Source organism: Tenrec ecaudatus, chromosome 12 (assembly GCF_050624435.1).
Source record: "Tenrec ecaudatus isolate mTenEca1 chromosome 12, mTenEca1.hap1, whole genome shotgun sequence".
NCBI lineage: Eukaryota > Metazoa > Chordata > Mammalia > Afrosoricida > Tenrecidae > Tenrec > Tenrec ecaudatus.
In genome coordinates, this window is record NC_134541.1 from 35,072,712 (window position 1) to 35,097,391 (window position 24,680).

A 24,680-nucleotide genomic window follows, 5' to 3' on the forward strand; every position below is an offset into this window, starting at 1 on the left:
CACAGTCCTATGCCATACCATGCACTGCCCTAGTCTCCCCAGGGAGTCCCTGTACCCGGGTCTCTTCTGCAGCCCACCTGTGAACCAGAACAAAAAAGTGCAGCTGCCCCTGGTAGCCACTGTACATTTTATTTGTTTAGGGTTTTATCCCAATCAGTTGTTTAAAAACCAAGTAACACAGGCCTTGGGGGTGGGGGCATGGCACCTCGCTCCGACTCACCGTGGGCAGCAGTGAGGAAGGGGAGCTGAGGTGGCTAAAGCTCAAGGGCAGCAGCAGTGGCAGAGCGGCATCCCTGCGCCAGTTCCCTCCGCTCCCCAGCCCTGCTGGAGCCCCTATGGCTTGGGTGGGGGTGGCTCGAGCCCACCCCTGGCCCTCTCCCCCTCCTTTCCTCAGATAGCCTCCTTGGGGGCTCAATCCATTCCTTCCAGCAGGAGACTGAGGCACATGGAGAAGAGGAAGCGGGAGAGGAGGCCTCGGGAAGGGGCGGTTGCAGAACGAAGGCAGAGGTGAGAGGCATGGGCGAGACCCAGGCTCAAGCCCCGGGGCACTCTGCCCCAAGCGCACCCTGGGAAGGGTGGAGTAAGCCACATCATCACGCAGCATGTCGGGGAGAAGAGGTGGGATTTAAGGCTGAGGGCCCAGCGGCAGGCGGGGGCAGGCGGGGGGGCACAGCCTCAGTCGAAGCCGTGCCAGTCGCTGTGCTCGGAGTCATATTCCAACTCTGCGCCCACGCACTTGACGCCGTCCAGCAGCATGGGGGTGCCGTGGTGCCGGTCTACAAGTCCCAGGACGAGAGGCAGGTCAGGGCCGGTGTGCCCCTGGCTGCGCCCACGGGGCAACCCTCCCACTTCCCTCAGGGCTGGCAGGGAACCCACCACGGAGGTTTGGAACCCTGGACCTGGGCAAGGAGTCAGCCTTTGAACCGGGGTCCCGGGAAGGTGGGCGGAAGGCCCTGTCATCAAACTTGCCCTTCCCTTCCGCAGCCAGCCACCCCCACCCCACCCCACCCCCAGGGTCCGCTGGGGCCCACTCTCACCCATGACGCGTGCCTGCACCGTCACACGCACGCAGGCGCCAGTGCCGCCCTCGCAGGCTAGCAGCATCTCCTCCTTAAGGACGCCCTCCTTGTGTGCAGAGTACTCGCACTTGACGCTGTAACCTGCACGCACGGGGGTCCAGGCTGACCATGAGCATTTCTCCGCCTCCTGGCCCCTCCCACCAGTACCCACTGGCCGACACCCACCACCAAGCCCTGCAAACCCCCCTCAAAAGTAGTAAGGCTAGCCCATTGGGAGCCCCAAAGGGCTGCCCCTCACAGGCCAGGGAAATCCCCCTTTCCTCAACGGGTCCATGTGCCACCTGAGTAGGGCTCCCGGGTGAAGCTGAGCAAATTCATGAGGGGGACCTGCCATCTCCCCCAGAAGGAGGCTTGACTAGATAGGCCAGCAGAGGCAAAGGCCTGTGGAGTCTTGCCTAATCTCCCGAAGAACGAGGGCAAAGGCCGGAGGTGGGGTGAGGGATGTGACACAAGCTGGGGCTGCTCTCAGCCGCACACTGCCACACTAGCCTCTGCCAAACTGTAGGCTTGGAGCAGGAGGGCAGGGACCAAGACCCACAGGGTTTCCACCCGCTGGGAAGGAGCTCCTGGCCCAAAGTCCAGGGCCAGCCAGTGTTAGGAGTTGGCCACCCAAGTCCTGGGGTATTAGCAGGTATTTGATTTGGCAGGGCAGGAGGGTGGGCTAGGGGACCCCTCATCCCACAGAGGGGACAGCACAGGACACAGATGGACAGGCAGGGTTACAGTGTCAGCCTTCAGCTTTGGTCCAGGGTGTGAATTAGGCTTAGGCATGGGACCTGCCAAGGTGTCACACTGTGGGGTCCCAAAGAGACATGCCCACTGCTGAACTGCCCATCCACTCTAGAAGGTGGGGTGGGCTGAAGGGCCCTCAGTTCTCACTCTCGTTCCCACCATAACCCTGCTGGAGAAGGACTCCAGCACTCCAGGGAGGGGCCAAACCTTCTGGGATGGACATGACGCTGAGCAGCTTGAGGTGCAGACTGGGGACAGGTGCTTCACGGACATCCTTGCTCAGCCTGTGCACTGGAGGCAGGGTGAATGTAATTTCGTACCTGTGCAGGATCTTTAGGAAGCCAACCTGAGTGGGAAGGGGGCAGGAAGAAGGGCCTCAGGTCATGCCATGACACCCTTGTGTGCTCAAGCACCTGGTGCCCTAGACACCCCAGGGTAGGTACTCCTCCCACCATCCCTCCAGCTGGACTGCAGCACCAGCCACACGGCTCCAGGCTCGTGGCCACTTCTTCCCCTGAGAGCCTCCTAGGCATCTATCCTTAGCACCCACAGCTCCTCAGAGCCCATTCTCGAGAAGACAAACCAGGAAGCCAGGAAATGACTAGCCAGATATTACACAGCAGGACAGGGTAGAGACCTCTTTGCCATTCCAGCTTAGGGCACCCAGCAAGGCACCAACCACTGCCCAAAGTCCCATGACACAGGGCATTCACCTGCTCACCCCCTACCCCACCTTCCCACACACCAGCGCCTGCTAGAGCCAGGGATGCTGGTCCTCCAGTTACTCGTGTGGAAGCACCAGGCAGCAGAGAAAGCACAGGACGAGGACTAAGATGGGATCAGAGAAAAACACACTAGACTAGTCAGTTATTACACAGTCTAGTGCTAGTCTGCAGTCCTGGCACCTGCCATCAACCGGGGCTCCTGCCTGCTCCACTGGCACCCGAACATGGATGGCTGTCCACCCACTCAAAGGCTCCCTGGGCCCCACGGCCTCTCCTCACAGCCTATGCAGTTCCTGTTGTTCACACACTGCTTAACATCTGATGTCCTCTGGGACAGACACCATCCTCGGACACTCTAGTCCCATGGGTGAAGGCTTACAAGCCTCCAGAAGGCTGCCCTTGGATCTCGCAGGGACTAGGACTCAGGCCACATGGGCCCCCTCCCCGACACCTCTCCTGAGGACTTCAGTTGTTGCCTGCCAGCTGGGCCTCCCCCACCTGCAGACTTTTCCCAGGGAAGTCCTCAGAAATGTGCCACAGCATACGCACTGCTGCCCTATTTACAAAGAGAGAAACCAGAACAACTGTAACACCCAGGAGAGCTCAATGAGGAGCCACATAATGGGCTAGCAGGCAGTTTGTAAGCACTCCTGAAGAGTGAGTCACTGCCACAGATGGCCAACAGCACACAACAAAGGCAGGCCAAACACAAAGTGTATTGAGTTCTGCATGTGTGCTAGAGAAAGAAAACGGGCGGAAGGGCACACGTCAAAATATCAGCCTGCTCTGACTGCACGACAGTGGTTCTTCTTGGTCTCTTGGTATTTTTCCATGTATCCCACATTCTAAGGGACGGGAGTGGATATCCCAGTCACAACTGGGGGAGTGAAGGGGAGCTATTTTTAAGAGGTTTGGTTCATTCTACTTACTCCCCTGGGGAAGCTGTCAGTTAGGAGGGGAAAGAGCATTTCAGAGTCAGACAAAACTGAGCACAAACCTGGGCTCCTCTCAGCAGGGCAGCACACCACCTTGACAGACAGTCCTCCCACCCCCATCCCCCAGGAGCACTATGCTCAGCTCTGGGTCTTCAGTTTATTGACAGAGGGCTGACCCTCCGATTAATCCCCAACCTGCATCCTCCACATATAGACTGTCTCCTGCCTCTTCCATGGGACGTGGAATCTGATGGTGTCCCAGAAGGTGGAGGAGCCACAACACAGGGGGTGCAGTGTGGCCATGTAGAGAAGTTCACGACTCCTGCTGAGAGCCCCCATCAGCCAGAGATTTGGCAAAGGGTAAATAAAGTCATACATTGTTACTGCCCTAATAATCAACAGTCACCACACCGCCACGCACACCTATTCTCCTCTCATTCTCATGTCAACGCCACTTTACAGAAGAGATGGAGGTGACCTGCCCAAGATCTCAGATCAGAATGGCAGGCCCAGTCCCGAGAAATGATAGCCTGGATGCCCTGCTCCCCCTGATGCTGCTCACAGGAGCCTGAGGTCACCACTCTGCTCACACTGGCCTCTCTGTGAAACCTCACCACCACCCACTGTGCAGGCAGGAAAACCAAGACCCAGGCCGAGACAGAAATGTGCCTATGAACCCAGGCCCAGGGGAAGTAGGCAGGTCTGGGAGGGGGTGGGTGTGTATGTGCGTACGTACCTTGACAAGAAAGCTGCTGTCACTCTCCTGGGTGACCATGACCACGGAATCGTGCAGCTTCTCATCAAAGTGCACGTGGCTGTGGGAGCCTTCTGCATCGTGGCCTGCTGAAAATCGGATACTCCGGACTCGGGGCTTGTTGCCTAGAAGGAGAGGACGCCAGGCGTGGATGGCTTCACCTGTCCCCCTCACCACTAACCTCGCTGTCCTTGATATCACCCAGCACCAACCCCAATGGCTGGGTACCTCCTCAGAACTGGGCCATCTCTCTACTGGGCCCTGAAAACATGAGACTTGAGGCCCTCTGTCCAACACCTGTCCAGTCCCACCACAAAAATGCCCAACCTGAGAGTGGGCAGGAGGTGGGGTTCAGATTGGTTCAGGTGGGGTTCAGAGAGGCTGGCGCTCAAGCTGGAGACAGAAGAAACCATCCTCAAGATGCTCACTAGCCCAGACCTCTGGCTCCCAGCCCAGTGCTTGCTCTCAGTGGCTGGCTCCTCAGCACTGGGACTTTCTCTCCAGGTCTTGCTGATCACTGGAAGGGAAGCAAAGGTGCAGGGGGCCCTCCCCACCAAAGCCTGTGGCCATCCCTGAGGCCAGCTTCTCCAAAGCCAGGAAAGGTACAGCGAGATGGGCAGAGCCTCTTGGTGGGAGGGAGGACCTGGGATACCCTGGTCTGGGTTCTTGGGGCTGGAAGCTAACCTAGCAGCCCCACAATGCCCTGAACACCCTAAACCCAATGCTCAAACCTTACCCAGTTTTCCCAGCCAGAACCTCCCCCCACCCACCATTAGCCCTCAGGACTCCTGATTGGGATCCAGATTATCTTCCACAGCCTGCTGTGTCTTTGTCATCTGTGCACACTTACCACAAGCTCCCCGTGTTACCTAATACACAGTGGGACAGAGGGGCTGGACCAAGTGGGCAAATGTCTTGACAGGGAGCTAGCTAGCTAGTCCATGGGGGTCTGCATAAGGGTCTGAGTCAGTAGTCCCAGGAGAGACCTGGCGTAGGACTCAATTCAGACATACACTCACAGTTGACACAGGCCCCAGATGCCAGTTCCTGCCAGGCCACGACACTCACCCTTGTTGGCTGCAGCCATGGACACCCTCCCTGCCACAAGGCGAGACACACAGCTCCTACCGAACACCACTGCTTGGGCTTAGCAGACTCCCATTCTCTGAGCACACCAACAGGAGCCTAGAGGTCAAGGACAGGGGAGAGCAAGGGTTAGGGTCCCCCATAGCGGTGGCTGGGGAAGAGCAGAGAGCCTCCCTTTCGGAAAGACCCCGCTGCTCTCAGCAGCCGGCACCTTCCGGCACAGAGGGCCTCTGCTCACCAACTCTTCTCTAACCTGGCCCAGAATGCACTATGAGCCTTCACCCAGGCCTGACCAGAGTGTCTATCAGCCTGAGCTTGAGCAGTGGCTCCTGGGTCCCAAAATGCCAGCACAGGTCTCCTGTGCCCCAGCCTGCCCAAGACACCCTGCAAAGAGAGGCCTTTCCTGATACTTTCCAGGGGCCATTTCAGGGGGAGCCGAAGACCCTGAGCCCTGGCCCATTGCAGACAAAGGGCTGTGCTGCCCCACAGCTACAGGGGTTATGTCATTCAGGCCTCATGCCTAGTGCAGTTGAGTCCAGGTCAGAGTCAGGATGGGGGGGTAGGAGAGTGGGTGGTGGGTAGAGGGGAGGTAAACACAAACAGCGGACCACCAGGGTTCTCTTAAAGCTTCTGTCCTGGCAATCAGGGTCAGGAACCGAACAGACGTCCTGGTGCAGGGGTAGTGAGGGTTCCGGGATCCCCTGTGAACATCCTGGGCTCGGAAGGGCTGAGCTGAAACCATTTGAGCATCAAACAGAACAAGTGCAAATGCCGGGAACAGATGGAATGCAGGAAATCAGTGCATTCACAGTGATCACAGAGGGAAAACAAAAAACACTAAAGCAAAACAAACAAACAAACATGCCCAAAGCCTCATTTGTCACCACTGACGTAGCAAGGTCCTCACTATCCACCCTGTGGGGGGAAAACCTTGCAATAAGTGAGAGGTGATTCAGAGGGCCTCTCCTGTGACCAAACTATCCTCCTGACCAGAGGAAAGGCTGGCTTTACAACATTCTGGCTACTACCCAACCAGGGAATGACCCAAAGCAGTCATTCTGGAGAGAGACAAAGGCCTCGTCGGCCCAGGGGATGTGGAACCGCTGCCCAGGTCTGCGGGCAGGGGCTGCCCTCAGGGAGTAACAAGTTTGCAGTGGGGGAATCGATCCAGTTGCGGCAGGAAATAATCTCAGCTCCCCAGGGAGGGGGGAGGGGAGGACGCACCCCTGACACACTCCATGTCTGTGGCAGGGGATAGAGTCACACCACCACTGCTTCGCCCTGCAGTGCCCCGTTGAAATGTACCAGAAATGTCCCGGGAAATGGAACAAACAGTAGAGCAATAACTCCGAAGGCAGGATGTTCTACAGGACAACTGTCTTGGTTTGGTTCCTTTGAATTGCAAGGGAAAAAGGGGCAGCGGAGGGGTTGGAGGGAGGTTTGTTCTAGAATGGCAACTGGCAGCCTTCCAACTGCAGGTCTGCCACCTGTTCCCATTTAATAAAGTTTTATTGGCACACAGTCACCGTCATGCGTTTGCGCATCATCTATGGCTGCTTGCGTGTGCGAGCAAAACTCCTTGGGGTGGCCAAGTGACCTACAAAGCGTAAAACATTTTCTCTCTGGCCCGTCACAGAAAAAGCTTGCCAACCCCAGTTCTAGATCAACACACTCAGGAGACCAAAGCGGTGGGTTGTTTTACAGGACAACTGACCTGCTTTCTTTCCCAAGCACATCAATCAATCCCAGAAGAGAAGACTAACTGAAAGAGAGGTTCTAATCAACTCCCTATAAAAAGGGGCATTTGGAGAGAACTGGGGAATGGAACTGGGACCGGACACAGGAAAATAGCAGGAACTGTGAGATGATTTTAAGTGAGAGAAGAGAATGGTATTATGGAGGTAAAGATATTATCCTTATCGTCCCGACATACAGACTGACGTATTTGGAAACCTGTGACCTCACCTCCCTCCCCACTTCCCAACACCACACGCCCCCACCCAGGGTCATGCTCAGCCTCAGAGGCGGGAAGGGTGAAGGGCTTGGGGAGCAGGAATCTCTTAATAGGAGGTGCAGGGGAGAGCCAGGCTGGCCAGCACCCTCGCCCTAGGGGCTAGCACCCAGGCCTCAGTCCAGGAGCAAGCAAGAGAACTGGGCCCCTACTCACCGAAAGGGTGGGTCAGCCACAAAAAAGGCTAGGCCCTCAGCCCTAGAATGCCGGCCTTGCTCTCAAGAAAGCTGCCCTTTGGGAAGCAACTGCCACTCACTCCACCAGCTCCAGCCATCTCCTGAAGCTGTGGGCCCACAGCACGTGACAAATGTTCAAGTCAGGGGTTCCCAGTCCCTTTCTGAGCTTCCAGAGGCCAGTCCAGCCGGTCTCTCTGGCCATGGGGGCATGGCCACCAGACCCCCTCCTGGGCAACATCTTACCCAACAGCTGTGAGTAAGAACAAAGGCTCCCAGGGGCTTCTTTTTACAAAACACCCACCCCTTGTGCATGCAGGGCCCCTCAGCCTCCTGCCCCCGCCCCCCACTGCTCTTAGAGACCAAATCCCAAATCCTGGCTGCCTTTGTCCAGGCCATAGGGCCCTCCTCTCTGCGGGTAACAATCCTGTCCTTACCCTGGGGGTCATTGTCTTAGGGAAGCCCCTTCATCCCAGGATATGCCTGAAGGATCCCTCTTTTCCTATCCAGGGATTTGGCATCTCTCTTCAGCACTACACAGGCAGTTGGCCTGTGTTCTGGACGAACCCTGTGGCCCCGGCGCCCAGCAGGTGTGCTGAGTGAAATGTGGTGAACAGGAAGGCAGAGGCCTTGCCCTGCCCCCACCCCTGCCCTCAGAGGGGGCACACCCAGGGCAGGACCCACCACTGCTGCAGGGCACCCGCACTCAGCATGGAGCAAGCCCTCAGGAACAGCCCGTAGCCCTCAGAGTGAGGGGCCAGAGGGGCAGGCAACTGACCTCGAGTGCCTATAATGCAAAACGCCAAACCAGTTGTCTCCTAGTCACGTCCTACTCCCAGAGATACCCCAGAGGTGCAGGCACAACTATGCTCCGTGGGGTCTCCATGGCTGTGACCTCAGAAGCAGACCACCAGTCCTTTCTTCTGGGGCACCTCTGGCTTGGTTCAAATCGTCAGCCTTTTGGTCAGTCATCGAGTACTGAACTGTTTACATTACCCGGGGGCTCCAGCAGGCTGGAAAACCAAACCTCCTTTTGCACAAAGGACCTTACCACTCCCGGGGCCCCTGTCCTCATGAGAAGCAGGGAACGAGCTGCACTGAAATAGGCTGCTGCCTCTTTATTGAGTGGAGTTGCTGATAGGTCAAACCACCAACCTTGTCATCAGCTGCCCAATGCTTAACCCACTGCATCACCAGGGCCCCTCGGGGATCTGCTAGGCCCCAAGGAAGTTCAAGACAGGTCTTGGGTGGCCCCCTCCTAGGCCACCAAAACCCTAGGCTTGGCCTAAATCAAGTGGCAACCTTTCCCACCTCCCACCTCACTCCACTGCCAGGCAGCAGGGAGCCAGTCAGGAGCCAGGGCAGCAGAGCCCAGCAGTCTGGGTTCAAATTCAAGCTCAGGCCCTTGCTGGCTGTTGATCTGGGCAAATGACTTCACTTCTGCTACCTGTTTCCTCCTCAGTAACACAGGATAACAAAGTGCTAACACTAACCCAGGGGGTTCTGGGGTTCGGCAGGCAGAAATTCTGCCTGACTCTTATGACAAGGCGACCCCCGCCCAGCAGCTCCCCGACCTCTGTGAAAGCAAACCCCCAAAGGCCTGGTTTCTGAAGCAACCACCGATCCAGGACAGCACTGGCAGAGGCGGTTCAGGCCATTCCCGGAACAGCCATGGTGGGCTCCAGGGACTTCAGCCTTCTCAGAAAACAGCGCAACACCTCCCCCTTCCTCCTCGCCTTCTGCCTCCCCCTCCCCACCAGCCAGGTCTCCAGAGAGGGCGAGAGGGCCAGCTGCTTTGCATCCCTGTTCCACCCAACCTCTGTCCAGGTCCCCAGTCTCTGTCCTGATCACAAAAAGATGTAGAGAATGTCCATCCTGAGAAATGCCACCAGGGAGGGACAGGTGGCCTCCTCAGGAAAAACAAAAGAAACATGGCAACCCCCCCACACACACACCTCACCTCTTGGATGAGCTGTCAATAGGTCATGGGTCCTAAACAATCACAGGATGTATGGATTGTTATACGAGCTGTAAGAGTCCCCAATGAAATGATGTTTTTTAAAGAAAATATATCCCTTTAAGATGCATAAATCCAAGAATCTCATACATTTATTGCAATAAATTTCACCCTTAGTCTTGAAACAACAAACAATCACAGGACGGGCAGGGATAGGAAGCTGGGACAAGGGCTTTAAGCTCTTCTCTGGCTTTCAGTTGCTCTGGTGGGGTTGGGGGATGGGGACTGAGGGAACTTCCCTCTGGGAGAAAGAGCTGCAGCTTAGGGCTCTCTCAGCTTTGAGGAAAGGCTCCTCCCAGGGAGGGCTCAGCCAGACCCAGGGAGCCTCTGGCCTGAAGAGGAAGCCCAGGGGCATGGCAAGTGCACAGAGAGAGGCACAGCCACACAGGAACCCAGGGTTCACAGCACCCTAGAAGCTGCTACTCCAGGTTGTCCGGAGCTGGGGCCCAAGGCTCCAAACTGGCAGAAGAGCTAATGCCACAAGTCTAGCCACATCAAAGCAGAACTCCAGGACCTGCCACACACACACCCCTCAAGCCACCACTGTACTCCCCACCCCACCTCGCTGCCCCAAACTGAAGGCATCACAGGGGTGGCCCAGATTGTCCTCCCTTTTGTTATGAGGTCAGGGCATGGTCCCAGCCTCTCAAGGCCAATCTTCTTATGATTCCTCCATCCCTTTTCTCTTTGGGTCTTGAACTCCACAACTTTCTCCACCGTTCCCCACCTTCTACCTCCCCCGGGCCCAGCACTCAGTCCAGCAGAAATCCTATCCAGCCTCCCAGTCTCAGGCCTGTAGAGGGAACAGTGCCCACGGAGGCCTTGAAACATGGTCACAATGACCTGTTGACTCCCAGGACCTGACTCAGGACTGGACACACAACTGGGGCCCCTACGTACCAAAGCCAAGGCTGGGAAATTACGGCAAGAGGTCAAGTGTAGTGGCTTTTCATCAACTCAGGCTTGATGCCACTCCTCCCCCCGGCCCTCCCTTCAAGTGAGGGTGCAAGCCTAAATGTGAGTGTCCTCTCCCACAGTGTGTGTGTGGGGGGGGGGAAGGGGTCAGCAGAGGGGGTTGAACTGAGTAAGGAATGCCATCATCCCATTTCCTCCTGTCTCCCCAAGAAGTGCTGCCCTCCTCTACCCAGCATCCCCTCCATGCCCTCCCACCACCACCCCTGGCCTTCCCTGTGCCTCTGCCTCTAGGAATAAGGACCATTAAGGGAGGGTAGGTGGAACAGCTGCCTCTGACCTTCCTCAGGCGGGGGTGTGCCCACCTGCCAAAGCCACCATTCAAGAGGAAAGGAACCCAACCTACACCTCTCTCCTCAGCCCAGAGAAATCCCACAGCACAGGTCCACAACCCAAACCCATTCCCTCCTGCTGAGGGACACTAGGGAAGTGTCCACCAAGCCCCCAGAGCACCAAGGGCTGGAGACTAGGACCCCCGCCTCGCTTCCGCCGCCATCCCTGTGGGTGTGGCGCTCCCAAGCAGCTCCAGCCTTGGCTTCCCAGGGGCAGAGCAGCTGCACGTCCCCCCATGCTGTCCCCCACCCCACCCCTCCTCCAGGCTGCGAGGCTGAGGTTCTGTCCCTTCGAGATAATCCTGGAGGCTCCCCACCTTCACCTCCACTGACGCAGGAGTCTCAGGAACCTGCACCCCCACCACATCACCGCTCCCTTCCCAGGGGTACTGAGACCCCTCAGAGAGGCTACTCGTCCAAGGTCACAGCGAAAAGACGCTTGGCAATGGCTGGGGAGGAGGGAGAGGGTCGGGGCTGACCCCATTACGCCCCCGCCCTCACTGTGACACATGTGTGTCCCCCCCCAAGAGCACCCCGCGAATATCGCTGTTTCACCAACTAACGGTCACCCTTGTCTCCGGGTCCCCCCATCTCCCCAGCCCAGGGGTCGGGGAAGCTCTCCAGAACCCAGCCCAACAACGGAGCCCCCCCGCCCCAGCCCCACCGCCACGGCCGCCGGAGCCCCCCCGGTGCCGACTGCCTAGGACGGGACTGGGACCCGGAGGAGACCTCGCAGGTAAGGCGAAACCGGGAGGGGGCAGAGGAGGGTCAGCCTCACCGAGCGGGGAGCACCCCGGGGCTGAATTGGGCAAGGACAGCAGAGGCGGCGGGTGGCGGCGGTGGCGGCGGTGACAGCGACAGCAACGGGAGCCCAACGCAAAGCACGCGAAGGCAACCCCGCGCCGCGCCTCCCGCCTCAAGGGCACGCCTCCGCCCCCGCTCATTGGTCGCTTCGAGGAGGTGGGGCTAATGCCCCTGCCGACCAATAAGCAGGCGCCAGAGAACCGCCAACTGGCGCTGTGCCGCCGGGGTCACGTGCACGGAGTGCCGCGGCTGCGCTATGGGAGCCAGAGCCAACCAGAGCCCGACAAGTTCTCGCGATGAAGCCAGCCGGGCCGCCCCGACACGGTCTGTCTGAGGCCAGGAAGGGGCGAAAGAAGGGGAGGGGGAGGAGCCTCGAATAGGCCCCGCCTCTGCCTCGCGGCGGCTGCAGGACTAGCCCCTCCTGCCTTGCTTCATCCTGAGAGAAGCCGTCCGAGGACTCTGCTCTCTCGGCGACAGTTAGGCGAAACTTGGGCCGAAAGGCTAAGCTTAGGGGAGGTTGCCTTCTCCATAAGCTCCCACGCCCTTACCAGCCATTGATAACGGGCCCGTCCAATTGATAGCTGGGTCCTGTCCAGACATTGAGGACCAGCCCCTATCCTACTCCTCCCTTTGTGACGTCCGGGTTTCCGCCTCTTCTCTTTTCATCGGTGCTCCTAACTGGGGAGCTTCGGTGTAGACCTGAGACGCGTCCTCGGAGCCCAGTGGGACCCGGCAGAAGCGTCAGAACAAAGAAAGCACGCGGGATGGGGGTTGGGAAAGACTGTGCCAACGCCCCGGGGGACCGCAGGCTCCGCTTTCGATCTCCACGGAGGCGGTCGCCATGGCAGCAGAATGAGCCTCGCTCGACTTGGCGGGGTTGGATGGGGGGGCGGGGGGGAAAAGAAAGGCGTAGTTGTCAGGGTCTCGGGGGTCCCAACAGCAGATCCGCCTGCCCATCCGTGAGCCCACAGCCCCCACGCGACTCTTCCGTCTTGGGCAGATTTCAAGTGCAGGTGGGGAGCCGCCCGGAGGGAGCACCGGGCTTTCCCTTCCAACGTGACTAGGGGAGAGATGGCGTGGGCGGCTGCAGGAGAGACTCGCTGCCTTTGGGATCCAAGGTGCTCACCCTCTGGATTGCTGCGATCCTTAACCCATCCATCTCGCAGTCGCGGGCCTCGACACTGTTGGCAAATTAATTTTCCTAAACTGTTATTTCTACTGTCATCTTCTGGGGCTCTGAAGCACCGCCCACCCCACCCCCTCACCACCTCACTTTCAGGTGTCACAAACTTTATAGCAGCATTGGGTGAATGGTGCGCACTCTGGCGCTGGAATTGCGGTCCTCCGGTGCGTACATTGGGAACTTTCCGATCCCAACTGACCCACTTCTGCCAAACGCATACCCCTGACCCATGTGCCCCACTCTGGGCCCCAATTATAATCCCAGTTCTTTTCTTCAAGGTCTGACGTTGGCAGGCAGTAGGTCCAAGTAGCCTGCAGATTTTGTTTAGCTATATGGAGTTTTTTTTTTAAGTCCATGACTCTTGGCTTCCTTGAAATATTAGAAGATCTAGCATTCCAGCCCTATCCCAAAGGCTGGTACTTTACCAAAGGCCACCAATTACCCTATGGAGTCAAATCTGACTCATGATGACTCTGAACGCACGTGTGTGTGTGTGTGTGTGTGTGTGTGTGTGTGTAAGTGTGCTCCACAGGGGTTTTGATGGCTGATTTTTCAGAAGTTGATTCCTAGGCCTGTCTTCTGAGCTGCCTCTGGGTAGACCCCCAACATCCAACCTCTTGGTTAGTAGCTGAGCCAGTTTTTTGCATTATTCAGGGAACTCTAATTTACTGTACTAAGGTATATCCACATCTAAACCATTTGCCTCTTAATTGGCTCTGACTCCTAGCAACCCCATGAATAGAAATGTACTCTGTGGGGTTTTCATGTCACCCTGTTGGATAAGTATTGGATTTCTAAGTACAAGGTTGTTACTTCAAAACCACCTGCTGCTCCGTAGGAGAAAGATGAGGCTTTTGCTCCCATAAAAGATTTACTGCCACGAAACTTAATCTAGGGTGGTGTGTTTAGACTGGGTTACCTAGAGAACAAATCCAGTAACACTCATATAACACTCATATGCCCCCAAAAACCTGATGCTCATTTGTTGTTTTGATGTGAGGTGGATAGTGTGTTGGGACTTCATTCCACCAGCTCAGACTGTTAATCAAGCTTTCTATTTAAAGGTTCTGAAAAGATTGCATAACAGTGTGCAACAAAAAGGCCTGCTATGTGGCAGGCGGGACTGGTTTTGCCACCATGACAATGCACCTGCTCACGCAGCCATCTCAGTGTGCGTTTTTGGCAAAAAATCAGCATGCTTCTCTTGCCCCACGCACCTTAGTCACCTGACCCCTCTCTTTTCAACTTCTCTTTGTTTCCACAAATGCAGAGGGACATGAAAGGACAGCAATTTGATGATGTAGAAGAGGTGAAGGAAAAAACAGGGAGGTGATGTCAATGATCCAAACAGGTGAAAGTGAAAACTGTTTCCAAGAATGGAATCACAGATTTGACAAATGTATTAAGTGTAATGGAGAGTACTTTGAGGGTGATAAAGGTTGTTTTGTAAAAAAAATGTAAATATATAGCTTTGAAAAAAATTCTGGTTTGGGGGTGAGGGTATACCCTTGTATGAGTAAGAGAGAGCTTTATATCAAGAAGTGATTTTATATTAAACAAACATCCCAGCCCAATCCAGATCAAGTCCATAAGTCCCTCTTCGGACTCATGCAGCCACATGCAAGTATGCAAAATGCAGGAAGATCACAGGTGGGTGGGTGCAGAGTGTAGACCAATGGCGGTGGCTACATCACAGGGCTCTCGTATGTCCCAGAGTGCCTCACCAGCAGAAAGCTGAAGGCAGAAAGCGAGGGGGAGGTTCCCAGGACCCTCCTTATAAGAAGCCCACACCCACCAGGAGTCACCATCAGGCTGTGACCTGATTGACAGGCTAGACTCCACCCCTACACTTGTATTATATCTTCAAGTTGACACGAAATTATGTCACTACCACAGATGACTATGAGTCATAATTGACTGGTTGGCAGTGGGTTTGGACCTTTCAGAAGCAAATCACCAGACCTTTCTTCCAAGGCACCTCTGGGTAGGTTTCATTGCCAGGCTTCTGGCTAATAGCCCATCCCCTCACAGTTTATAGACCCCCAAATTACTATAATCTCTACCACTCCCTGTTTTCTCATACTTATTTTATGACCTTCCAGGTCGGTGTAGACTTTTGATTTCTTGATCCCTTCCCCCTCTTCTTACTACTCTACCAGTTGGCATGCCCTTTCCACTCTCTTTTCATGGGCAGGCAGAACTCACCCTTCCTTCAAAGCCAGGTGAAGGCCTACCTGTTTTATATAGTCTTTCTAGCCAACTTCTCACCAACCTGTCTGGGAAAGGCTGTCTCAAACACAGAGGCTAGCAGCCTGGAGCTCTTCCCTAACTTTCGATTCCTTTCCACAAATATTTACTGTGAGCATATGATGAGTAAGTCACTGCTGGGCTCTGTGGAAAGGGAGGCACTCGCAGAAAGAGCTGTGGTCTCCTGGCCCTGCCAAGCACCCCTCAGACTCCTAGGTGCCAGGCAGTATAGCTTACTGGCCAACTGGGAAGACTGGCAATAGAGAGCTGCCCATGCCTGGGGATACTCTAGGCTCACAGAGGCCACAAATGGGTACAGATAGTTCTGGGTAGTCTCCAGAGGAAAGAGGAGAAGGAAGGAAATGACCTCTTTGTGCAAGCTCTAAGGTGCATGTTTGCCCCATTGCTGCCCAATGGACCTACGTACACAGAAGAGGGTGTGTCAACATCCAAGCAGTGCTGAGGCCCTGAAACTTCCTGTGAAAAGGACCTGACTGCAGGGAAGCCATAGGCCTCTGCCAGGCAGATTGGAGATGGGGTCAGTATGCCAAGGAATTTGAAGCACCCCAGGCTAGGCGAGTAAATTGAGCACACGTACGATACATCCTCCAACTCCAAACACAGGGTATTCTGGATTCTATTATTTTTAATAAAACAATAGCTATGGTGACTTTGGGAAACTGGCACAACCTAATAAAGCTGACAGATTCCAATCCTATTGCACACAGGAATGCCTACATGAGCCACTCCCTCATCCACTCTGCACCCAGAAGAATTAGATGGTGTCTGGCTACCCCTACTGACCTTTCTGATCAAAGCCACAACAAACGTACATGAAAACAATGGGAGAAAAACATGGAGCAGAACTCAAAAGTCTTATAAATCCATATGGGATGAATTGAGACTAGACGACTCCTCGTAACTACTGCCCTGAGATACTCTTTAAATATTGAATGGAAATGATCCCTTGAGGATGCCTTTTAGCAAAGCAGCAAGTTGGCACACAAAATGGAGGATTTTACTTGTGAGTGTTTTGCTGATGTTATTAGGCGCCGATTGCCCTGTTTGAGCCCATTGTTGCAGCCACGGGATCAATCATCTCACTGAGGGGCTTTCCCTTCTGAAGACCCTCTACTTTACCAAGCATGCTGTCCTTTTCCAGGGATCGGTCTTTCCTGACAACATCTCCAAAGTACACGAGACAAGGTCTCGCCACCCCAGCGGCTAAGGAACATCTGACCGTGGTTCCTCTAAGACAGCCCTTTCAGAGCTTCATCAGCTTGTTGACATGTTTCCATTGGTATTCCATCAGTTCTTGGAGGCTTTTTTTTCTCACCAAGGCGCTCAGTGCAGTTTGGACTTCTTCCCTTCGTCCCTTTGGTTCTTGATCACATGTTACCTCTTGAAATGACTGAATGCTAACCAATCACGTTTGGTATCATGACTTTGTGTGTTCCTTCTATCTTCTTTTGATACTTCCTGCATCATCCGACACGCTGCCCAGAGAACACTTCAGTGCTGCAGCTTGAAGCCTGGGGTTTTCTTTACCTCTCTCGGCGTCAGATGAGCTGAGCATGTCCTTCCCGTTTGGTTTTCTAACTCCAGGTCTTTGCACATTTCATAATAGTAGTTTGTCTTCTCAAGCTGCCTTTTGAAATTTTCCACTCAGTTCTTTCCTTCATCATTGCTTCTCTGTGTTTGAGCTCCTCTACACGTACAGCAAGTTTCTCTTCTGACATCCATTCTGATCTTTCCTGTCATCTTCGTGACCTTAGCTTCCTTCGCCTATGATGCTCTGGGTGTCACCCCACAACTCGTCTGGTCTTCAGTCATCAAATATGCCCTGAGATGTCCTCTCATTCCAGATGGGATAAACTCAAGGTCATATTTGATTCTCCTGGGGTATTTGTTAGTTGGAGGTCGTTGGAGAGTCAGCCTGAATCCAAGGGATACCCTCAGGCCATCCTGAGTTAGGATATGGGGATCAGACCAGGGTCAAGATTTGGCATCAATTTTTATTGTCCATTTCTTTTAGGAACTCGGGACACCATTGGAGTAAACAATCCTTGGTTCATGATACTCTCACCCCATTTGGCTATGAATGGCTAACTTATGAACATCTACCTGCCAAGAACTAGAACATTACAAAACATATACTAGAGGGTACCCCCCCCCCCGGAAAAAAAGAGAAGAGAAAAAACTCCACTGGGTGAAGTTTTGTATTACACGTGTTTCCTCCTGCTAGGTGAGCATCACGAGCAACTCGTGCTGAGTTAGTGCACCTAGTGGCGTTACCTGGGAAGGTTCTCTCTGGTCACAGTGAATTTTTTCATAAAAGTAGTTTCACTCAAACCTTTTTTTGTGTGTGTGGTGACCAATGTAAGATAATGGCGTATAACTGTGAAATTTTGTTTCCTGCTTGAGAAAAATGCCACAGAAACTGTTGTCATGTTGACACAGCTGACAAAGAGAGCACTATGGGAAAAACTCAAGTGTATGAGTGGTTTTCTCATTTCAAAAGAGATGAAATGTTGATTGATGACAAACCTCATTCTGGACACCTGTCAACATCCGAAAGGGACAAAAATGTTGACTCATAGTACATTTGGAGCTCATACCACCAGGTCAAACTGTTAATCAAGTTTTCTATTTAGAGGTTCTAAAAAGATTGCATAACAGTGTGCAACAAAAAGGCCTGATTTGTGGCAGACGGGACTGGTTTTGCCACCACGACAATGCACCTGCTCACGTAGCCATTGCAGCGCACCAGGTTTTAGTAAAAACCAGCATGCCTCTCTTGCCCCATGCACCTTACCTGACCTCGCTCCTTGCCACCTCTTTTTGTTTCCACAAATGCAGAGGGACATGAAAGGACAGCAATTTGACAATATAGAAGAGATGAATTAAAAAAATGAGGGAGGTGCTGTCTGTCATCCAAACAGATGAGTTTGAAAACTGTTTCCAAGAATGGAATCACAGATTTGACAAATGTATTAAATGTAATGGAGAGTACTTTGAAGGTGATAAGGTTGCTTTGTAAAAAAAATTTTTTTAATGTAGAGCTATGAAAAAAAATTCCATGTTAGAGGGGGGGAACCCCTCATATGTGTATTTCTTGCATCACTGTTACCATGATCCCAGATCTTATTCTCTCCTGTCTCCTGCCCACTCCATACACCAACATGTAGTTCCCTTCCCATGAATGTAGGCTAGATCTAGTGACTGGCTTCTAACAAATAGAATACTAGAGTGATGGGATGTCACTTCCATGTTAACATTACATAAGAGTGTAACTTCCACTGAGCTGTCCAACTGTTAACTTTCTCCCTTGCTAGCTTTGATAATGTAACTTGCCATGTTGGAAAGGGCCACATGGCCAGGCAATGAGGACAGCCAATGGCCAACAACCAACAAGAAACAGGGGCCCTTGGTCAGCAGTCCACAAGGAACTGAATCCTGCGACAGTCAAGTGAGCTTGGAAATGGTTCATTTCCCAGTGGAGCCCTCAGATGAGACCACTGCCCTAGCCAACACCTTCCTTGTAAACTTGTAAGAAATCCGGAAGCAATGCGCCTAGCTAAGCCAGGACAGGACTCTCAGCCCAGAGAAAAAGTGAGATAGTAAACATGTGCTGCTTTAAACCCCTGTCTGTGGTAATTCATTACACAGTACTAGATAATAGAGTCTCTTTTCTTTTGCAAACAAACACTGTTGCTATGAACAATCCTGTCTCCCTGAACAGAAGAGCCTGTTTCCCCTGAGTATATGCCTAGGAGTGGAACTGCTAGGTCTTGGGATTTGTAAATGTTCAACATTACTGGTAGTCAGTAAACCATTAGAGTTAAGGTCACCCGTGGCTCAGGTTGGAAGTTAAGCTTGGCCTTGGTCCATAGAACCTGCAATCGGTCTGTGGGCTAGGTTGAAACTTATACAATGAACAAGTAAAGAAGCCGGTTCTTGGGCAAGATGGAAGGTGAAGGTGGGGCCAGGGTTGGGTGGAGTCTGGAGCCTGTGGTTTGGGCTGACTTTAGAGGTCACTGTGAGAGTGGGCTCAAGAGTCAATCTGGGGCCAGGGCTAGAGGACTGGGGGCAGGCAATCATCAGATGTGTAATACTTGGTGCCTGGCAATGGCATCACCCAACAAGCAGTGGTCACCCAGGGCCAAGTGAGGCCCACTCTGGGCTTCCACACAAGGTATCAAAACAGGAATGGACTATCCCAGCCCAAGCCAGAAATCAGATTTAGGAAAGAAAGCACATCATCTTTAATAAAGGCAGCCTGGTTACACATCCTCCAGAAACTCCTAAGGATGCCCTAGTGGGTTAGTAGGGAGGGTCCTTGGCCTTCCAGAGGAAGCCCACTCCCCACCCCTTCCTCTCTAGCTACTGCAGTCTCCATCTGCAGTTGGGTCCCAGCTGAGTGCCCAGGAGGGGCATAGGAGAGGCTCAGCTTGGTCAAGAGCACAGAGAACCAGGCTGGATGGAACCTCTAATGTCCTCAGAGCCAGGCATGGACCCAGTTCTGGGGATGAGGACAGAACAGGAGGGCTGCCTCCCAAGCCCCAGAAGCGGGAGTGCTAAAGCCAGATCCCCGCTTTGGTGAGGGGCTTGCCGGGTCTCTGCACGCAGCTTCTGGGATCTGGAAAGCGACCCGTTCTCCTGACCCAGAATGGAGTAGAAGGAGGTTGCTCAGTCCGGGCACAGCTCCAAGGGCTTCCATCCGGTCTCTCCCTACCGTAGGTCCCACCCCAAGGAAGCAGGGGTTCTCGCGCCCACGCACAACCAAGGGCAGGCTCCGCCACCCCGTTGCCCGATCCATCCGTCTGTGAGTGAGTGTGTCTTAGTGTTGTGACTCCGGCAGGTACCCCGGCATGGCGCGTAGGGCGGCCGCTGCTCGCTCACCGCTGCTTCCGCTGCGCCTGCTGGAGCCGCCGGGAGAGGTCGTCGATGCGCACATTCTTGAGTTGGAGCAGGTGCTCCAGGCGCCTCACCTTCATCTGCAGGACCTGGGTGATGTGCGCAGAGGTCAAGGCGGGGGATCTGCTGCCTGCACCCCACATCTGCGGGACGGGGACCCCAGCCTTCCCAGCGAGTCTCACCTGCACCGTCTCCTGAGAGGCCAGGAGCTCTTGCTCCTTTTCAGCGATCTGAACAACGAAGCTTGGGTCGCCCTGCAGCACCTGGCTGTACCCCAGAGGCCGCGGCGCAGGCAGCCCGGCCCCCCTGGGTGGGGGTCAAGTAGGAAGCAACTTAAGCGGGAGCCTGGACCTCATCTCGGGTGCCAGCCTCCTCCTTCCCGCCCCTCCCTCCCCTCCCAGACCACCAGGGTTGGTGAGGTCAGGAACCTCCGGGCACAGCAACCCTTACTTGGTCAGACCTCCTCCTTGTGGTTCTGGGGCACCTTCTCCTCGGACCTTCTGGGGCAAACCTGAGGTACAAGGGGGAACTGACTGGGCTGCTTCCCTCCACCCCACTCCCCACCTCCTTCACAAGCGATAAGAATACAACACGGAAGGAAAACCAGGTTGCCTACCCACATCCATGTAGCCACTGCCATCCTGGGGGGCCAGCTCCTGAAAGAACCCCAGGTCCCCTGTGAGCCTGGGCTCGTCCATCCATCCCCCGGGAGCCAGTGCTCTACCGCCCCCTCCCCCCGCCCTCCCCAACCCGGTTTCCTCAGGCCAGGCTCTCCTTGTCCAGTCATTTATCACCAAGGCGGGGAGGTGGGGTGGTACCTGTAAGGAGCCCAAGCCCTGCTTTCGGCGCCTCTGTCTTTCCTCCAAGCGCTGCCGCAGGGGGAGGAGCACCAGCTCCACCACGCCCGGGGTGCATTGAGCTATCTTACGCATCACGTCCTCAGGAACCGAGAAGTTCAGCTTATTCAGCACCTTCCTGGGCGGGGCAGACAGGAGGGAAGTGGACTGGGTCCTGGGGTGGTGAAGGCAGGGGGTGGAGCAGTCTGAGTCCTAAGTGAACAGGCCTGGGGGAGCAGGGTACCACATCATCCGGTCTTGTTTGGGTCTCCCAAGGTCCCTTGTCTCCTTAGTCACTAAGGCTTAGTGGAAGATTTTAGTGGATTGATTTTGTTACAATCAATTCGATTCTTTCAGCGTTGGCCCACCCCACCCTGTCAACACCCCTGCCCACCCCCTACCCCCACCCCCAGGTCCTTCCTGGAGAAGGCAGTAGGGGCTGTGGACCCAGGTAGACTATTACCTGTTCAGGTGAACCCAGTTGCTGAGCTTCTGCTGGAGAGAGTTGGCCGGCACATAATTGTGCATCTCCACCATCTTGGGAAAGTAAAACTTGACGACCTCTGCCACCAGGACTGAGGGAATGGTGATGGAGCAGAAATGACACAGGGGAGGGGGATGGATAGCATGGGATAATCAGGGGTGAAGGAAAGATGGAGATGTGGAAAGGCAGGGGCAATAGGGAAAGAGAGGTAGAAGAGGAGGGGGAAGGAGGGGATAGAGAGTGATCAGGGGGAGAAGGCTGAGTGTCCAGCACATCCCAGAGACACTGCATGCCTTTCCCTGAACTCAGGGCGAGGGGACGCTGATGCCTCCCATAGAGAACATTCCTCTAGATCAGCGGTTTTCAACCTGTGGGTCGCAACCCCTTTGGGGGTAGAACAGCCCTTTCACTGGGGTCGCCTGGTTCATAGCAGTAGTAAAATGACAGTTATGAAGTAGCACCAAAAATAATTTTATGGTTGGGGGTCACTACAACAGGAACTGCATTAAAGGGTCTCTGCATTAGGAAGGCTGAGAACCACTGCTCTAGATCCTTAATACTTCCTCCCTGACCCACCCCCATCATGACCCCAGTTCTACCATACCAATCCAGCTAGACCAGAGCATGTACACTGCTACAGATAAGAGCTCTGGACACAGGGAATCCAGGACAGATAAAACCCTCAGGAATAATAATGGAAGTAGCGATACCATGAGGGTAGGGGATAGGTGAGGGGATGGAGAAAGGGAGAACCAATCACAATGATTGACGTATAATCATACACACACACCCCAGGGTGACAAACAACAGAAACTTGGGTAAAGGAAGACATCAGATGGTTTAAGATATAAAAATAATAATAATTTTTTAACTTTTATAAAATAATAATAATTTATAATTTATCAAGGCTCATGAGGATGGGAGGGTGGAGGAGGTGAAAAAAGAGGAGCAGATACCAAGGGTTCAAGTAGAAAATGTTTGGAAAATGATGGTAGCAACATATGTACAAATGTGCTTGATATAATTGTTGTATGGATTGTTATAAGTACTGTAAGAGGCCCTAATGAAGTTATTTATAATTTTTAAAAATCATTTTATTGATGGCTCATTCAGCTCTTATCACAATCCATAAATCCATCCATTTTGTCAAGCACATTTGTATATTTGTTGCCATCATCCATTCTCAAAACATCTGCTTTCTGCTTGAGCCCTTGGTGTCAGCTCATTTTTCCCCCTTCTCTTTTTTTTTTTTTTTATAAGAGGAGTCTCCAAGAGAGAACTTTAGGATCCCGGGCCAGACCTTAAGCATGCACCCAGTGCAAGAGAGAGAGAGAGAGAGAGAGAGAGGAGTGAGTGTGTGTGTGTGTGTGTGTGTGTGTGTGTGACATGCAGGTGTGCTCCAACACCAAAGTCCCAGGAGAGCCTCATACAAGCAGAGACACGTGTGAGCAGACCTTCCTACAGACAGCCAGAACAGATAGATGCTCCACACAGGACACACATGACAAGCATAAAGTCACCTATGTATGTATAACCTGTTGCCATCAATCTACCCTGGCTCCTAGCAACCCTGCAGGACAGGCTAGAACTGCCTCATAGGGTTTCCAAGGCTGTAAATCTTTATGGAAGCAGATTGTCTCCGCTTTCTCCATGGGGTGGCTGGTGAGCCCTAACTGACTGCTTAACCTCTGTGTCACCAGAGTGCCCTTGTATGCACATATCCTCCTCCCCAAATATACAAACACACAGCAGCGAAGCAGCAAGAGGAAGTTACACAGTCACGCAATCGCATAGAAACGTACGCACACAGATGCACACATAAGACAAAACTCGTGACCACCTACAGGCACACGGCCCCCACAAGATCCGCGATAGCACACACTCAGCTACATGCCTGCAGACACAGATGCACAGTGACAGACAAGCACACAGCCTAGTCACTGACGTCTCAGGAATAAGTCACAAGCTTACACACTCGAGACACATATGGACACAGACAGCACACATGTCTAGATAAAACAAGCCCAAATATACATAGCCAAATTCCCCCATACACATATAACGCACACACACACATTGATCATTGAAGTCCCAGGAGGCAGTCAGACCCCTCCGCCCGCCTGCAAGTACAAAGACACATATGCTACAGGCCTTTCACACACGAACACACAAGACAGAACGCACGGACACACGGGGACACACAGGGGCGCACACCTCCGTCGCTGAAGTCCCGGGAAAGGTTTCGCTTGGGCCGGGAGAGGGGGATGCTGTCGACCCACAGGTACAGCTGGTGCAGCGTCTCCTCGTCCACATCGCCCTCCATGGGCACGCCGGAGGAGCCCGGCTGCGCCAGCCCTGCAGCAGCGGCCTCCGCCTCCCCGCCCTCAGACGCTCGCTGCCCCAGCCGCCGCCGGCGCCCGGCCTGCCAGACCGGAGTCCCAACTGGGCGCGGCCATATTGTTTTACGAAACCATAGCAACCACCCAATCCGCCAGGGAGCAGAGGCTTCTGGGAGTTGCAGTTTTGACTGCGCCCCGGTGGTGTCGTGGCTTAGGAATGGGGCCGCTCCTTGCTGCTGGCAGTTGGGATTCTCTAGCCGCTCTGCGGAAGAGAGGCGACTTTGTTTCCGTAGAGAGTTACAGGCTCGATCCCCGCTGGGGCAGTGCTACTCTATCTGATGGCGGCGCTCCGGGCCGAACGCACTAGAAGCCAGTGGGGTCACTTCCTCCCATGTCCCAGCTTGGAAAAGCCCGTGGGTCCTTGTCTCCCTCTCCTCAAGAAGGCTTTCCCTCTCCGCCCAAGCCACCCTGTGGGGACCAGCCACTGGCCCGCTCGGCGACCTGCCAAAGGCTACAAGGCCTAAGAACCCCAGGGCTGGGATCCTGTTCCGGGGCAAGAGGACATGCTTCATACCCAGATGTTTGTCAGCTCCCTCTGGGTTGGGAGGAGTAGGGGGTGGAGACATGGGGGATGTGTGTGTGTGTGTGTGTGTGTGTGTGTTCACGTGGCCGAGCATGCCTTCTTGCTGGGTACCCCAGCCCCACCCCACTAAAGCTCGATGCTCACAGGGGTGTCACCGCACCCCTCCCTGCCATGTTCCTGATGGGCTATTTTCCGTCCATCAAACTTCCAGCGGAATTTAAAGCTAGTGTTTGGAGCACTTACCTCCTTACTCATGTTCCTCCTTTGTGAAATGGGAACGGTTCTCACCTATTGGTCCCCACGGAGCGCTAAAAAGCTTCTCCCAAGCAGAAGGGTAGCGTTTCAGAGACTGGCATTTGTTGTGTGGGGACTGGACCACTGGAGGTTGGTTAGAGGTTGAGGAACTTCTCAAGAGCTCCCGTACATAATTGTGCACCCCTCCCTTTGTGGGCTAGAAATGGGTTCAAATCG

At 54.1% G+C, this 24,680-nt stretch overlaps 2 protein-coding genes across 3 annotated transcripts; both read right to left on the bottom strand.

Annotated features, from left to right (window-relative positions):
* Positions 1-115: 115 nt before the first annotated feature.
* ADISSP (adipose secreted signaling protein) lies at positions 116-12,329 on the bottom strand. 2 transcript variants are annotated; one of them, XM_075563944.1, is made up of 6 exons: positions 12,169-12,329; positions 5,294-5,410; positions 4,208-4,350; positions 2,019-2,157; positions 1,038-1,160; positions 116-776 (listed from the first exon to the last, which is right to left on the bottom strand). In XM_075563944.1, exons 2-6 carry the CDS (start codon positions 5,310-5,312, stop codon positions 676-678), a joined length of 525 nt encoding a protein of 174 aa, XP_075420059.1. In that variant the 5' UTR covers positions 5,313-5,410; positions 12,169-12,329; the 3' UTR covers positions 116-675. The 2 variants fall into 2 exon arrangements, with proteins under 2 accessions (XP_075420059.1, XP_075420058.1); XM_075563943.1 differs by lacking the exon at positions 12,169-12,329 and adding an exon at positions 11,595-11,721.
* Positions 12,330-19,310: 6,981 nt separating this feature from the next.
* Positions 19,311-24,398, bottom strand: SPEF1 (sperm flagellar 1). The gene is made up of 7 exons (XM_075563946.1): positions 23,502-24,398; positions 21,267-21,378; positions 20,786-20,942; positions 20,584-20,623; positions 20,418-20,478; positions 20,150-20,273; positions 19,311-20,056 (listed from the first exon to the last, which is right to left on the bottom strand). The coding sequence occupies exons 1-7, from the start codon at positions 23,608-23,610 to the stop codon at positions 19,949-19,951; spliced, it is 711 nt and encodes a 236-aa protein (XP_075420061.1). The 5' UTR covers positions 23,611-24,398; the 3' UTR covers positions 19,311-19,948.
* Between the last annotated feature and the right edge of the window lie 282 nt (positions 24,399-24,680).